The sequence below is a fragment of the Biomphalaria glabrata genome, chromosome 9 (genome assembly GCF_947242115.1).
Source record: "Biomphalaria glabrata chromosome 9, xgBioGlab47.1, whole genome shotgun sequence".
Taxonomy (NCBI): domain Eukaryota; kingdom Metazoa; phylum Mollusca; class Gastropoda; family Planorbidae; genus Biomphalaria; species Biomphalaria glabrata.
The window spans coordinates 36,539,809-36,554,541 of record NC_074719.1 but is presented as its reverse complement, the minus strand read 5'-3'; the positions used below and the strand labels follow the sequence as shown (position 1 = coordinate 36,554,541).

The 14,733-nt window shown below is 33.0% G+C and overlaps 1 protein-coding gene across 3 annotated transcripts; it reads left to right on the top strand.

The window, feature by feature from the left end:
• Positions 1-26: 26 nt before the first annotated feature.
• On the top strand, positions 27-14,100 carry LOC106056342 (vesicle-associated membrane protein 4-like). Of its 3 annotated transcripts, none has more exons than XM_056042810.1 (8): positions 27-65; positions 6,689-6,765; positions 7,728-7,774; positions 8,271-8,321; positions 9,017-9,117; positions 9,738-9,817; positions 11,053-11,104; positions 12,191-14,100. In XM_056042810.1, exons 2-8 carry the CDS (start codon positions 6,700-6,702, stop codon positions 12,223-12,225), a joined length of 432 nt encoding a protein of 143 aa, XP_055898785.1. In that variant the 5' UTR covers positions 27-65; positions 6,689-6,699; the 3' UTR covers positions 12,226-14,100. The 3 variants fall into 3 exon arrangements, with proteins under 3 accessions (XP_055898785.1, XP_055898783.1, XP_055898784.1); XM_056042808.1 differs by having other exon boundaries at positions 33-210; XM_056042809.1 differs by having other exon boundaries at positions 49-168.
• Positions 14,101-14,733: the final 633 nt, after the last annotated feature.

Sequence of the window (14,733 nt, the reverse complement as noted above, 5' to 3'; positions counted from 1 at the left end):
ATTTTTTCCATTACAGAACAGGAGAGTTCTAAGACTTCCGTTTCCGTTTAAACGTCATTTGTAATGTAAATAATATTTACTATTTGAAGTATTTGGTTGCTAGATCTATAAATATATCTAAATCTAGATAGTCCAAGTCTAGATCTAAGTTCATTATACACCAGATTGGTAACTAGGTTGTAGATTAGATCTATAGACTTAGGATTTTGGGTAATTCTGCTTTATTGCCTTTATTTAGACTCTAGAACTAAGATATAAATCTATTATATAAATCATATTCATACTTTTACTACAGTAACTTACGTTTATCGAACAAGTTAAGCTCATTCGTCGACATTTTTTATGTTTGAATTTGTGTATCTCCGTAAAAATTAGACCTAGAAAAAAACTGATTGTATCTATGAACTCCTCATCCATTTTTCTTAAAAAGTAGACATGTTTTATTCTATTACTACTCATAGTTAAACTTATATTTGATGTTAAAATGGGTCAGGTTGATGATTTCAAAAGCTTAAATTATCGAACACTTTTTAACCTTTATCTTATCTTATCGAACATATTAAGAACTTATCGAACACACGAGAAGTATGGTGTTTTAAAAGTGTTATAATCTTAAAATTTTGTGAAAAGTATGGTGTTTCAAAAGTGTTATAATCTATATTTTTTATTTATTTATATCATTTTCTTTTTACGCCATGTCAAGAAAGACAGATTTTTAGTCATTTTCAAATGGTCCACATCGAAGGAATCTATCACTGATCAGCTCTGCTTAGAAACTGACGGTGCTAAGCCCAGTAACGCATTACCGTAGTACTTATTTAGGTCTAAGCTATTTTGAGACATAAGGCCATTAATAAATTAAATCCAGATATTATTTATTTGAGGGAGAGCCTAATAAGCTTTGGTAGCCAATAGATAATCCCGCTTTCCCCAAGTCATTGCAGGACACAACAGTTTACTTGGTTGACCTAAAAACAAAACATACGGTACGCGGCCCTACGTAACTAGCCGCCACCGATCTAGCACGCTCAGTGTATGTAACAGCCCAAAAGTCAGTGCTAGATATTTTTCGATCTGGGCGGGGAAGGGGGTGCTGAAAAGCTATGGTAGCTTGCAAGCTGTGTTACCTATAGATGTAGATAAATCCGCCCTCCCTAAACCACCTGGTTGACCAAAAAAAAAAACAAAAAAAAACCCGTATTTTAGAGCACACTTAGTATTTGTCACACACACACAAAAACAACATATCTATATATACTACGTATCTATCATGCCTAGTGTTTGTGACCTAATTAGCGGCTTGACCGTAGGTACTCGACTGATGGCTCCTCCCCCTTTCCCCTCAACATTGTTCTTACTACAACTTGAACAATGTTTTGGGGCCGTGTTGATGGCCTGGTTTACACCTGTGTGTTACGCTATCACTGACCATTTTTTTGTTGTTGTGTGTTAGTCTGGTGGCTGCGTTTGGATTGAGTCTTGATATTTACGTTGTTACTTTGCACTGAAAAAGTGTGAATGTTGGAGAGTGGAATCGCGGGTAAGGGGGTGTAGGCAGAATAAGAGAGTGGTTAAAGGTGTTATTGTTATTATTTTGTGTATTTGTGATGTTTCAAAGGAGTGTCTTTGTAGCGCATTATGAGCTTTATCATACTTTATGGCAAAAATATATATATATATTTAATTTTATAGACCCGGCGCCACACGTCTAGATTGAGAAGCACAACTGACTCTTGTATTTGAGGCTGACGTCAAATATTTTTCTAATGGTCGATCAATTATTGATGATCTCTGGATACAGTGTCTTGACTATTTCTCTCCCCCATCCCCCGACCTTTTTTTTTTACCTGCCCAAGACATTTTTATTTCAAAATACCATATCTGCATTCTATACCTCCCCCTTTGCCCTTTCGTTTTATTAATATCTCTTCACATCAAGCACATGCGCTAGGTATTGGTTTATAACACATAATTCAGAAGTTAATAGAATGGGGCAAATTCAGAAGTTAATAGAATGGGGCATCTGAAAAAGAAACAACAACTGAATACATTCCACAACTGAATACATTCCACTCTGTTTCTCACTGTAGTGCGACATGGTTACTATTAGCATCAAGCTATAATATATGTGTCATAAAATCAAGCTTTTAAAATGGGTACAATTAGTGCATATCGATGTAAATCTATTTACTTAAAAAAATATAGCACATTTACGGTAAACCACAAATAGCTGATACAAATTGTAACATATGATTAATTTATATCTGTACTTTGCATTACATTATTTTAAAAAATAACAATTAAAAAATATATAATTTAAATATTTTGTCTTCTTTGGGTTATATCCCTTTGATGTTTATTTTTAACATTAAAATGGCGTTCGATATCTTACGAAGCTGAGATTGCTTATATAAAAACTGCTATTATCGAACACCCCCTTTTTAAACCTCAATTTTCATGTTTAGGTAACAAAGGACACTTTCAAATAAATAGTTGTAAATATGTCTCAGCCTAATTAGAAGCGTATTATATAGTTTTTTTGAGCTGAAGCATCATTAGCATTAAAAAATACCCTTAACCCGAGACTCACTCCACTCTTCCCAAGAGTTCAAAAAATGTGAAATTTTTATACCAATATTACCAATGCACTTTGAATATAAGTAAAAAAATGATCCTCGGGTGAAAATGAAACTAATTATAACTTAACTATCAAGAAATGGACGATGCACAATTAAAATGGACTAGTTTCTTTATAATCATCGAAATAAAGGAGAATTTAAAAAAATACAATGGGGTGTTCGATAAGTACCTTAAAACGAAGGTGTTCGATAGATGTAAGTTACTCTAGATACTAGTAGATCTAGATCTAAATGATACTATCACTATCATTATCATTAAAGTATCATACTTACTTTTTTTTAGATACCATTTAAAATTAATTTATAAATTTATATTACCATAACTAAGCCTTATGCCTTATGATAAGGCATGATAAGGCCATAAGTTTTGCCGCAGTCTTGGATCTACTCAGAGTACTCAGACTGAGTCAGACTACTAGACTACTATCATCTAGTCACTTAGAGTTAGAGACTTAGTCGACTTAGACATATAAATATCTAGATGATAGACGACATCGTGTCACATAGACGACATAGATCTAGAATCTAGAGTTCTAGACTTAGAAATAGATCTAATCTTAAATCTGCTTTTCTAGTCTAGACTACTACTGAGTACTTCAGTACTACAGTAACTTACGTTTATCGAACAAGTTAAGCTCATTCGCCGACATTTTTTATGTTTGAATTTGTGTATCTCCGTAAAAATTAGACCTAGAAAAAAACTGATTGTATCTGTGAACTCCTCATCCATTTTTCTTAAAAAGTAGACATGTTTTATTCTATTACTACTCATAGTTAAACTTATATTTGATGTTAAAATGGGTCAGGTTGATGATTTCAAAAGCTTAAATTATCGAACACTTTTTTAGCTTTATCGAACATATGAAGAACTTATCGAACACACGAGAAGTATGGTGTTTTAAAAGTGTTATAATCCTAAAATTTTGTGAAAAGTATGGTGTTTCAAAAGTGTTATAATCTATATTTTTTTTATTTATATCATTTTCTATTTACGCCATGTCAAGAAAGACAGATTTTTAGTCATTTTCAAATGGTCCACATCGAAGGAATCTTTCACTGATCAGCTCTGCTTAGAAACTGACGGTGCTAAGCCCAGTAACGCATTACCGTAGTACTTATTTAGGTCTAAGCTATTTTGAGACATAAGGCCATTAATAAATTAAATCCAGATATTATTTATTTGAGGGAGAGCCTAATAAGCTTTGGTAGCCAATAGATAATCCCGCCCTCCCCAAGTCATTGCAGGACACAACAGTTTACTTGGTTGACCTAAAAACAAAACATACGGTACGCGGCCCTACGTAACTAGCCGCCGATCTAGCACGCTCAGTGTATGTAACAGCCTAAAAGTCAGTGCTAGATATTTTTCGATCTGTCGGGGAGGGGGGGGGGTGTTGAAAAGCTATGGTAGCTTGCAAGCTGTGTTACCTATAGATGTAGATAAATCCGCCCTCCCTAAACCACCTGGTTGACCAAAAAAAAAACAAACAACGTATTTTAGAGCACGCTTAGTATTTGTCACACACACACACAAACAACATAACTATATATACTACGTATCTATCATGCCTAGTGTTTGTGACCTAATTAGCGGCTTGACCGTAGGTACTCGACTGATGGCTCCTCCCCCTTTCCCCTCAACATTGTTCTTACTACAACTTGAACAATGTTTTGGGGCTGTGTTGATGGCCTGGTTTACACCTGTGTGTTACTCTATCACTGACCATTTTTTTTTTGTTGTGTGTTAGTCTGGTGGCTGCGTTTGGAGTGAGTCTTGAAATTTACGTTGTTACTTTGCACTGAAAAAGTGTGAATGTTGGAGAGTGGAAGCGCGGGTAAGGGGGTGTAGGCAGAATAAGAGAGTGGTTAAATGCGTTATTGTTATTATTTTTGTGTATTTGTGATGTTTCAAAGGAGTGTCTTTGTAGCGCATTAATATATATATATATATATATATATATATATATATATATATATATATATATATATATATAAATAATTTTATAGACCCGGCGCCACACGTCTAGATCGAGAAGCACAACTGACTATGTATTTGAGGCTGACGTCACATTCTAATGGTCGATCAATTATTGATGATCTCTGGATACAGTGTCTTGACTGTTTCTCTCCCCCACCCCCTCCCCGACCTTTTTTTTTTACCTGCCCAAGACATTTTTATTTCAAAATACCATATCTGCATTCTATACCTCCCCCTTTGCCCTTTCGTTTTATTAATATCTCTTCACATCAAGCACATGCGCTAGGTATTGGTTTATAACACATAATTCAGAAGTTAATAGAATGGGGCATCTGAAAAAGAAACAAAAACTGACTACATTCCATTATAATGTGGCGTTCATACTATTAGCATCTAGCTGTAATATATGTGTCATAAAATCAAGCTTTTAAAATGGGTACAATTAGTGCATATATCGATGTAAATCTATTTACTTAAAAAAATATAGCACATTTACGGTAAACCACAAATAACTAATAGAAATTGTAACATATGATTAATTTATATCTGTACTTTGCATTACATTATTTAAAAAAATAACAATTAAAAAATATATAATTTAAATATTTTGTCTTCTTTGGGTTATATCCCTTTGATGTTTATTTTTAACATTAAAATGGCGTTCGATATCTTACGAAGCTGAGATTGCTTATATAAAAACTGCTATTATCGAACACCCCCTTTTTAAACCTCAATTTTCATGTTTAGGTAACAAAGGACACTTTCAAATAAATAGTTGTAAATATTTCTCAGCCTAATTAGAAGCGTATTATATAGTTTTTTTGAGCTGAAGCATCATTAGCATTAAAAAATACCCTTAACCCGAGACTCACTCCACTCTTCCCAAGAGTTCAAAAAATGTGAAATTTTTATACCAATATTACCAATGCACTTTGAATATAAGTAAAAAAATTATCCTCGGGTGAAAATGAAACTAATTATAACTTAACTATCAAGAAATGGACGATGCACAATAAGAATGGACTAGTTTCTTTATAATCATCGAAATAAAGGAGAATTTTAAAAAATACAATGGGGTGTTCGATAAGTACCTTAAAACGAAGGTGTTCGATAGATGTAAGTTACTCTAGTACTAGATCTAGTGACTTATTCTAGTCTAGATCTATCTCTAGTCATCTAGATTCTAGATTTTAAAAAAAATCTAGTCAATCTAGATTCTAGTCCTTAGAAGTTAGACTAGTTAGACTTAGTTTAGTCTTCTTAGATTACAATCGGAATGACTCCATAAAATGATAATCATAATCAGATTCTATATCATAATAGTTTTTATATATTGACAATATTGCCATAGATCTAGAAACTCTTCTGTTTGGCATATATTTACTCATACATAGTGCCCATATAACAGAATTAACAGATCAAGTCACACCGCAGACACATTACCCTCACAACTTTGCAAGTTATGCATTTATCATGTGGCAGACTATGGTCACTAGGCTAGTCTCCCAAATACCTCTCCCCCCACTGCTCTCATAAAAGTAATTGAACAATAATGCACCTAGGATGCTATAAGCATGAAAGATGTGCTCAATAAAAGCAATTTTTTTTAAATTGCCAGATCATGATACAAGTGTAGTAATAGTGATATATCAAATCATTGACTAGGACATAGGTGTCTCCAAACTCCAAATTGATGTAGACTGTAGAGACAGAGACTTTTAAAATAAAGGCCAATGAATCTTAGAATTTTAATAAATTGTTATATTTTGTATTCAAATTTTACTGATTTCTGATTTTTTTACATGAAGTTTATTAGAAAATATTATTGTATGAATATAGGTATTGGAAGAGAAATGTTAATATCCACTGTATTAGGGCTACTTATCCTAGATATATTTTGTATGATAGGTCTAACTATTACCATTCTAGAAATAGGAACAAGTATGTGAAATCATCCATTATCCATACTTCATATAGTTGTCATTACCTGTGTTTGTTTCAAATATTCAAGTCAGTCTTGTCAATGTCTGGATCTAAATTTCGTAGTGAATTTTTTTTTCTTGTATGACAGTTTACTACAAAATGCCTCCAAAGTTTGCAAGAATACCAGATGGCTCAGACAGGGCTGGATCACAAGAAGCTGAGAGAGTATGTTAAAATTTCATATTTCTTTGTTGTTGTTGCGAAAATTATTTTTTTGGGTGGAGATTTAGCTATTAAATTTGTTACAATTTACAGTTTAAATTTTTAAATAAATTTTATGCATAATCAAATTAAAAGAAAAAATGCTTGCAAATTACTACATATTTATATTGTGATTGGAAGGGGAGCGCGATCAGTTTTAGTCTTCTGATTGCATAAATGTAAACCTCATCTTAAATGTATTCTTATATTGCTTATATGTATATATTTATATATTGATTATAAGCCAAAAAGTCTAATATCTCGAAACTACTTAAAGTGATTTTCATTATGCTTACATTAATTCTGTCTTTCTGTCTGTCTGTGTGGTAAAAAGTTGTGTACGTTATTTCTCCCACACCCAATCTCGGATCAAATTGGCATTTTGCATAATTATTTCTTGTACCTGATAAAACATGAATCAATTTTAAAAAATGAATCAATCTGTTAATTCACTATTTGAAATTAACTATATATTGTTTGGTATCAACAAGGGAAAGATATTATACTTGACTGATGTGGTGGTATAAGTTGAATTAGTCCCCTTGAGGAGGCTTGAGCCCTGAGTTCGAATGCAAGCTGCAAATTTTTTTTTAAAGCGATCACTGTAACATTCACCCAGCATGAAATTGGCTAAACAAAAACAATTGGTAAAAAGTTTGTAATCGCACAGATTTATTATTGTTAGTCTAAAATATATTTCAAATTTAATTACATGACGTGACTGATCCAAACTAATTGATACAATTACACTTAATATAAGCTAATAGTCTGTTGTTGTTGTTTTTTTTAAAAGTATTTTTATGTTTTTCTTGTTACTTCTATGTTTCTCCCAAGATTTAGTGGTAACATTGATTCAGTACTAACATAGCCTTCTTACTCTATTCTAAGTAAAAAAGTTTGTGTACTTTTCTTTTCATCCTTTTAAGCGAGGACTCTTGGATGGAAATTCTGATGATGAGGACTTCTTCTTGAAGTAAGTGTTCAATATTTTCATGAGTATTATTAGTTGCTGTTGCTAAAGAAATGATTTCAATTGGCAGAAAGATTTGTAAAGGTTGGGGGAGAACATAAAGTTAGACCTTAAATAGGATTTAGATCTAGTTTTGACCTGAGCTTTAGGATTAAATGTATATTGCATTAAGCTTTGAATGATGCAGGCAGAAAAGTGTATTTATTGTTATGATATACTCTACTTAAATGGCTGCCTGGTTGTGCAGTATGGGTGCTGGACTGCCATTCAGACCTCTCTATGGTCTCTGGTTTATACCCTGTTGTCTGCCGGATGTTTGGACTAGAAAGTAGAACTCAGAAGAACACCTGGAACAAAGTACAACACTCTACAATTCTAGTCTTTTCTCAAATGAAGACCAAAATTTATTTATTTTTAATTGTAGGTAGGAAAACAAAGTCTACAAACACATAGCTATTTAAGCTCTATGATTCCACATAACTGGATTTCTTTCTTTCAGAGGGCCTCGAGTTAACACAGACAAACTTAAATCTGACCCTAAAATCAACAGGTAAATGAAGAATCATATTATTTATTAATTTATTTATTTATCTTCTTTTATTAAAAAAAAATGATTTAAACTGCTTCCTTTTGTTATTATTATTATTTTTTAAAAGTGTACCTTTGCTAACTTAAAATTCCACACTAGTCCAATCACATTTTAGGCTGTGCATCTAATGGCTGCTTACGGCCTAGTGCTCAAGTAACACATTTTAGCTTAGATTTTTTAAAATTCCTAATTATCATTTCTTTGTCTGTGATAGAGCTTTACCTCAAGAACTAAATTTTGCAAGAAAATGTTCAAATGGCTTAAAAATTAAGTAGAGACTCAACAGAAAAGAAAGCAGAAGTTTAAAACTTGAAACTGTCTATTATCATCACCTGCCCTTTGTGTTTTTCATGGGAAATAAGGCCTCGGTAGAAACATACCACTTTCTCCATTCTCTTTTTTTTTTTAAATGGCTTCCCAGCTATTTCCTGTCTTCTCTGCTTCATCTAGTACACTGCGTGGCCATGTTCTTTTTTGGTCTACCTCTACTCTCTTGTGTCCTGGGAGTTCCAATTTAAGGCCGGTGCAGCAACTTTTCTTAGCGTGTGGCCAATCCATCCTCACTATCTAAGCTCTGCAACCTTTAAAAGTAAAACTGTATATGCTAAATAAAGAAAATGTTTGTGTGTTTAGTGACTTGTATTTTTGTTGGACAGACTTCATGGGCAAGTGGAGGAAGTTGTGGACATCATGAAGTCCAATGTGAACAAAGTCATTGAGAGAGGAGACCGGCTGGAAGATTTACAAGACAAATCTGGTCAGTGCTAGATCTAAATATGTATTTTGTGAGAACAGCTCTGTGTTTAAATTTTGTTTTCCCTTTAACTGTATGGTTTAACCACAGGAAGTAAAAAAATATAGCAGCTGGTCATGTAATGGAGAAATAACATCCTATTCAGCATCTTAAATAATAACCTGTCTTATATAATACATCTTCACTTGTTCAATGGAGGCCTTGATATACACTCTGCATACAGATTTTTAGTATTTGAAGAGGAATGTTCAATTCTGGGTCAGATTTATGAATAGAGCTAAAAAAAATTGTTTTCTCTCTGTAGACTTTATCTACCAGTTGAACGAATGTTGTGAGAGTTGAGACTATATTTCTAAGTACTCTAATGCAATTATGAGGTTAACCTCTCTTGGCCTTGAGATTGGAGCAGTAACAAGAGAGATACAGGTCTATAGTTAATTTGTTAATTCTTTTATTTCTTTTTTCAACAACAAAACCATTTTTTTCTTGTGCAAATTATTGTAAAATTTTCATTTTATTTTATTTTTGTCTTCAGTTTTAAAGTATTTTGTGTATTAACTGCATAGATATTTTATCACATTTTAGAATGTTTTTAACTTTTTTTCTTCTGTGTTTGTCTCCAGAGAGTTTATCAAGTCATTCAGACATGTTCAGGACCAGATCTAAAAATCTTCATAAAGCCATGTGGTGGAAGAACTGCAGAGTAGGAAACTTTTTTTTTTTGGTTGGGGGGGGGGGGCCTCTAGATATTTAGTAAATTTTATTATTTCATACAACTTTTTAGGCTAGGATTACAGTACTAACCTCACTTACTTAGACTTAGATCACTCATCCTGTTTGGTGCAAACAAAAAAGAAACAATATATCTTTTATTTTTTTGTTTTTTGGCTGATAGCAAAAAGAAAGGAAAGCTATATCAAGGATATCCTAAATTCACTCTTTTCTTGCTCAATATCTGTGACTTCTATTTGTATTACACACTGGCCAACACAGCCAGTACTTCAACAAGAGTGTATGGTAGTAAGTAAGGAAAGTGACCCCTTTCAGACCTTGTGGTCTTTAGGGGCAGATGATGGCAAGCTCATCTGTTTCCTTGGCTTACAGTTAGCAGGGTTTCTTGTAGCCATCCGCATTTCCATCCATCCATCCCAGTGGCGCTACAGCCCATGAAGGGCTCTGGCCTGCTTCAACACATCCTTCCATTCAGATCTCTCCTGGGCCTTTCGTCTCCACGCCCTAACCCCAAGCTGTTGCAGATCAGCTTCTACATCATCAATCCATCGCATTCGGGGTCTGCCTTTGGGTTGCCTGCGTTTTGGTTTTTGCCTGTATATGATTTTCGCTCCTCTGTTATCTGAAATTCTTTCAAGGTGACCTGCCCAACGTAGTCTGTTCTTTTTTATTTCACTATTGGTGGGTCTTCATATAATTGATATATCTCATGGTTAGTGCGTGTTCTCCACCCTGTTTCATCCTGTATGGCACCATAGATTTTCCTAAGAATTTTTCGTTCCCAATTATTAAGTAAATTTTCTGATGTCTTAGTCAGTGTCCAGGTCTCACTTGCATACATTGCTGCTGGTCTTATTATGGTTTTGTATATTATTTTATCAGTTACATATCAGAGTTGGGTTGATTCTGAGGTTTACTGAAATCCCAATGTTCATAATATCAGTTTTCTCTGGGATCTGAATTTGTTTGAACTCAAGACCTCGCAATTTGAAAGACAAGTGTTGTACCACTCTGCTAACCCACCCCCAAACTTATAGAAAATGGATTTTTTGGAGTTGACAAGTATCCATAATTGGTGGAATTGTATATGGTGGATAATGAAGGGCTAAACAAATGTTTGTAATATATTTTAAATATAAATTAACTGATGTGATGTTTCATTTCAGTTTGACTAACACTCTCCAAACTATTTTGTTTCTTTTTCAGATGAAGCTGATCATTGCTGGTGTTGTTGTTGTTATTATTACAATTATTGTCAGTAAGTTTTTCTGTGTTTTTTTTAACTGAAACTCCGCATTTTTCTCTCTTTGTTTTTTTGCTGTCATGATGGCTGTCTGTATGTGTGGTATGTGCTTTGAACTGTCTTTCAATAGTCTCTATGATCCTGGTTTTTTATCCCTGCCTGCCACTGTCCCCTGTCATTCTGTTAAGGGTTTGGGCTAGAATGTGACTATGTTCAAATCAGATCTGAAGCATGTAAAACATAACATTTTAGAGCTTTACACATTTTCACATTTTCTAAACCCATTTAAGGGGGCATGATGGCTGAGTGATAAATAGCTTGGCTTCCAAACTGAGGTGTCTTAGGTTTGAATTTCAGTGAAGACTGAGGAGATTTTTAGCTTTAGGTTTTTTAAGACATACCTGAGTCCACCCAAATCTTATGGATGCCTGACATTAGTTGGGGAAAGTAAAGGCAGTAAAGACACCTACATCTGCCCTATAGATCGCAAGGTCTGAAAGGGGTATTTAAGTTATTTTTTAACCAGTTTACAGTCTTAACCACCTCAGCTGATTTACAATCTTATAATTGATGAAATGGCCAAAGAAAAAAGGATTTTAAAATTACAGAAATCTTTATAGTAGCATTTGGATTAAGTTGGCTCTAGTCAATAACCAAGGATATAATCAAATTGTTTCAAAACTTGACTAAGTTAAATCTTTCATTACCACACTTAGGTTATTTTAAATTATGTTAGATTTTGTAATAATTCCCATCATCTTTACAATAAATGTAATGACTTAAGAACCTGTGGAATTATTGATATTATTGGTTCTTATGCGTACACCCGTGATTTTCCCATCAGTTTTCTACTCTCTACTTTGGAGTTCTTATTCTGTCTCATAAAGATGTTAGATTTTCCAATATATTTAATGCGGTCCAATACTTACTTAAAATAAAGGAACACTGATCTTGATAAAATGTTAGCACATCATTTTCTTTTTTTTTTTTTTTATAGTCAATAATTTATTAATTAAATTGTTTTCATTGGCTAGTTAATTATTCTCTCATTTATTTCAATAATTATTCAATGAAGTTTTGTCTTTGTTGTTCAATTCTCAGTCATCATAGTGGTCCAGTATTCAGGCTCCAGTTAAAACAGTCCAGTGTGTTGAAGGATGTTGACCCAATGCCGTTGTTACAGATGGATATCCAGGCGACAGAGTTGTGAGTTTTAGGCAGAAGTAAAAAGGGATAAATATTGTTTCAGAATTTATCTTGTTTAATATTTTTGTAATGATTAATATTTGAAAATGATTTTCTTCTTCTTTCTACATCTTGAAGTCTATTTATTTTAAAACAGTAATTATTTCAGTTCTATGTGATATTTGACATTTTAACTTATTGTACAGCTTTTAAAAATTTATAACAAAGTTTTTTTCCTTATTGAGTGCAGGATGTTGGGAGTATTTTATATGATAAAGTGTTTAAAAGTAAATGTTTCTTTGCAATGGTTTTCTTGACCAGTTATTTTTTTAGTTCTGAAGCATTGGTATCTTAGTTCCAATAGTACACTCACCCAATAACACCTCATACTTGCCATACATGAAAAACACAAAATGTGATAATAGAGATGAACCAATGTCAGAATTAACTGCTGGCTTTGTATGAGCTTGGGAAATTTGGATTATCAGGAACTGGTCATAAAGGACTACATATTTTATTTTTTCAGTAAGGTCAAAGAAAGGAAATTAAATGATTAGAATTCAAGTTAAGCAGAATTTTTATTTATGCGAGTTTGAATTATCAGGAATCCCCTGTACGTGAATGCAAAAAATAATTTTGTATTTACAATTGAATTTTGTGTGAGTGTGTGTACATAAATGTACAAAGTTTTGACACTCCAGTTTTCTTTGAACTTTTGATAATTAATTTGAGGTTTAATGTGTTTCTGCCAAATGGGCAAGTGAATGTTTGATGTATTTCATTCCTAACGGTTGCTCACTTTTGGTAGTTCTAATAAAATGCTGAGAGATATCCTAAAGTCATGAATAGCATTTTGCCAATTTTATGACAGAACAATGGGGGCAAGATCTCACTTTGTGAATGCTGCAAAGGAGCAACCACAGGTTTGGTGGATATTTTTATTATGAGGTAGTTTTTTTTTTGTCCTTTTAATGTTTTGTTTCCATTTTTTCATGTTTATTTATTGAAGTTCATGTTGAAGTAATATGGTTACCCTAACTTACATTATTTGGTTTAAAGGCTTAACAAAAAATCAGCATAAATCTTAATAGGCTCTTTGAGACTGAACATTCATGGCTTCTTTTTTTTTTTATTTTTTGAAGTCACACCACAAATTTAAGTGACCTTTAACCCTATGTGAATATACTGTTGCGGAATATTAGGACCTGCGGTAACCACTGCCTTGATGAAACCAACATTGATGCATGTTTGTATCCATCACTCTCAGAGCAAAGTTGAAAGTCTACAATTAAATGCCCTTGTAGCTAAAAACTTGGTTTAAAAAACAAGAATTCTGTCCTGGTCATTCCAGGCTTTATTCTTAGCTATATTATTCATGCTCCCATTACCCGCATCTCTTAAGAAAAGTCCTTGAGTTAGCCATTAAAATATTAGCCCATGACATTGTCAGCAAGAAGTAAATGTGATGTTTTTCTGTTGGCCAATCAAGAAACCTTTTTATCACAAAACTAAAGGTGGACTCTCACACATTGGTCTAATGACTTTGTTCAGCCTAATCTGTTCTTCACCTAGATTCTATATCATTAGAGGTTTTCATTCAGTGAAATGTACATATTTTTACCAGCTGTATGTTTCTTTTGTTGGCTGGGAAAGAATTGTTTTGTATATGTGGTTTTGTTTCTCCATGTTTTCAAAGCTCATTTTCATCACACAAGATCCATAATGACTTTTTATCTTTTTGTTTATTGCATAATGGGTTATGCATTTGAATTTTTTATTGGACTTCTATGGTTAATAATAAAAAAAAAAGAATAAGAATAATACAATTCTGTTGTTTGTGTTTTTTTAAATCAAGTTTGAGTTTAAAAATCTTACAAGAACTAAACAAAAACACAAGAGTCAGTAAAACATTGAGGATTTATTTCATAACATGATACAAAAGTAGCGGAAGGTGTTAATACAAACCAATATATAAATATCAACAATATAGTGTACCGTGTCCAGTTTTTAAATAAAGTTTGAAGTGTACCAATTCTGACCACATAAATATGAAATAAATACAGCATTGAACATGCATTGGACCACAGATAAACATGAAATATCATATTCAGTGTTAAATCACACCTGACCACATCATTTATGTGAAAAACAAAAATGTTTACCACGCCCCGCGTTAACTATATTGAGCATCAGACTGTTTTTTTTCTTTACACACAACAAAGATATGAGACGACAATGAAACAGTGTTATACAAATGAACTAGTATATGTTTGTGATCACATCAAAATGCAATGATGGTCTCAAGCAAGTTACAAAGAACTGGGGGAAAAAAAGACAATAATTAGGCACCAATCAGTTCAAACAATTAACTGACATAATAACACAAATATTTGAACTAAGAAAATATTATTACATAAACAATAAGGACAATGAAATGTGCCTGGTTAAAACATCTTTTA

What these genes read in the sequence shown, in the direction of transcription:
- LOC106056342 (XM_056042810.1), top strand. Translation starts at nt 6,700, where the DNA reads ATGCCTCCAAAGTTTGCAAGAATACCAGATGGCTCAGACAGGGCTGGA. An exon ending in GATCACAAGAAGCTGAGAGA is followed by an intron (nt 6,766 to 7,727) that starts GTATGTTAAAAT and finishes CATCCTTTTAAG; the next exon opens with CGAGGACTCTTGGATGGAAA. An exon ending in AGATTTACAAGACAAATCTG is followed by an intron (nt 9,118 to 9,737) that starts GTCAGTGCTAGA and finishes GTTTGTCTCCAG; the next exon opens with AGAGTTTATCAAGTCATTCA.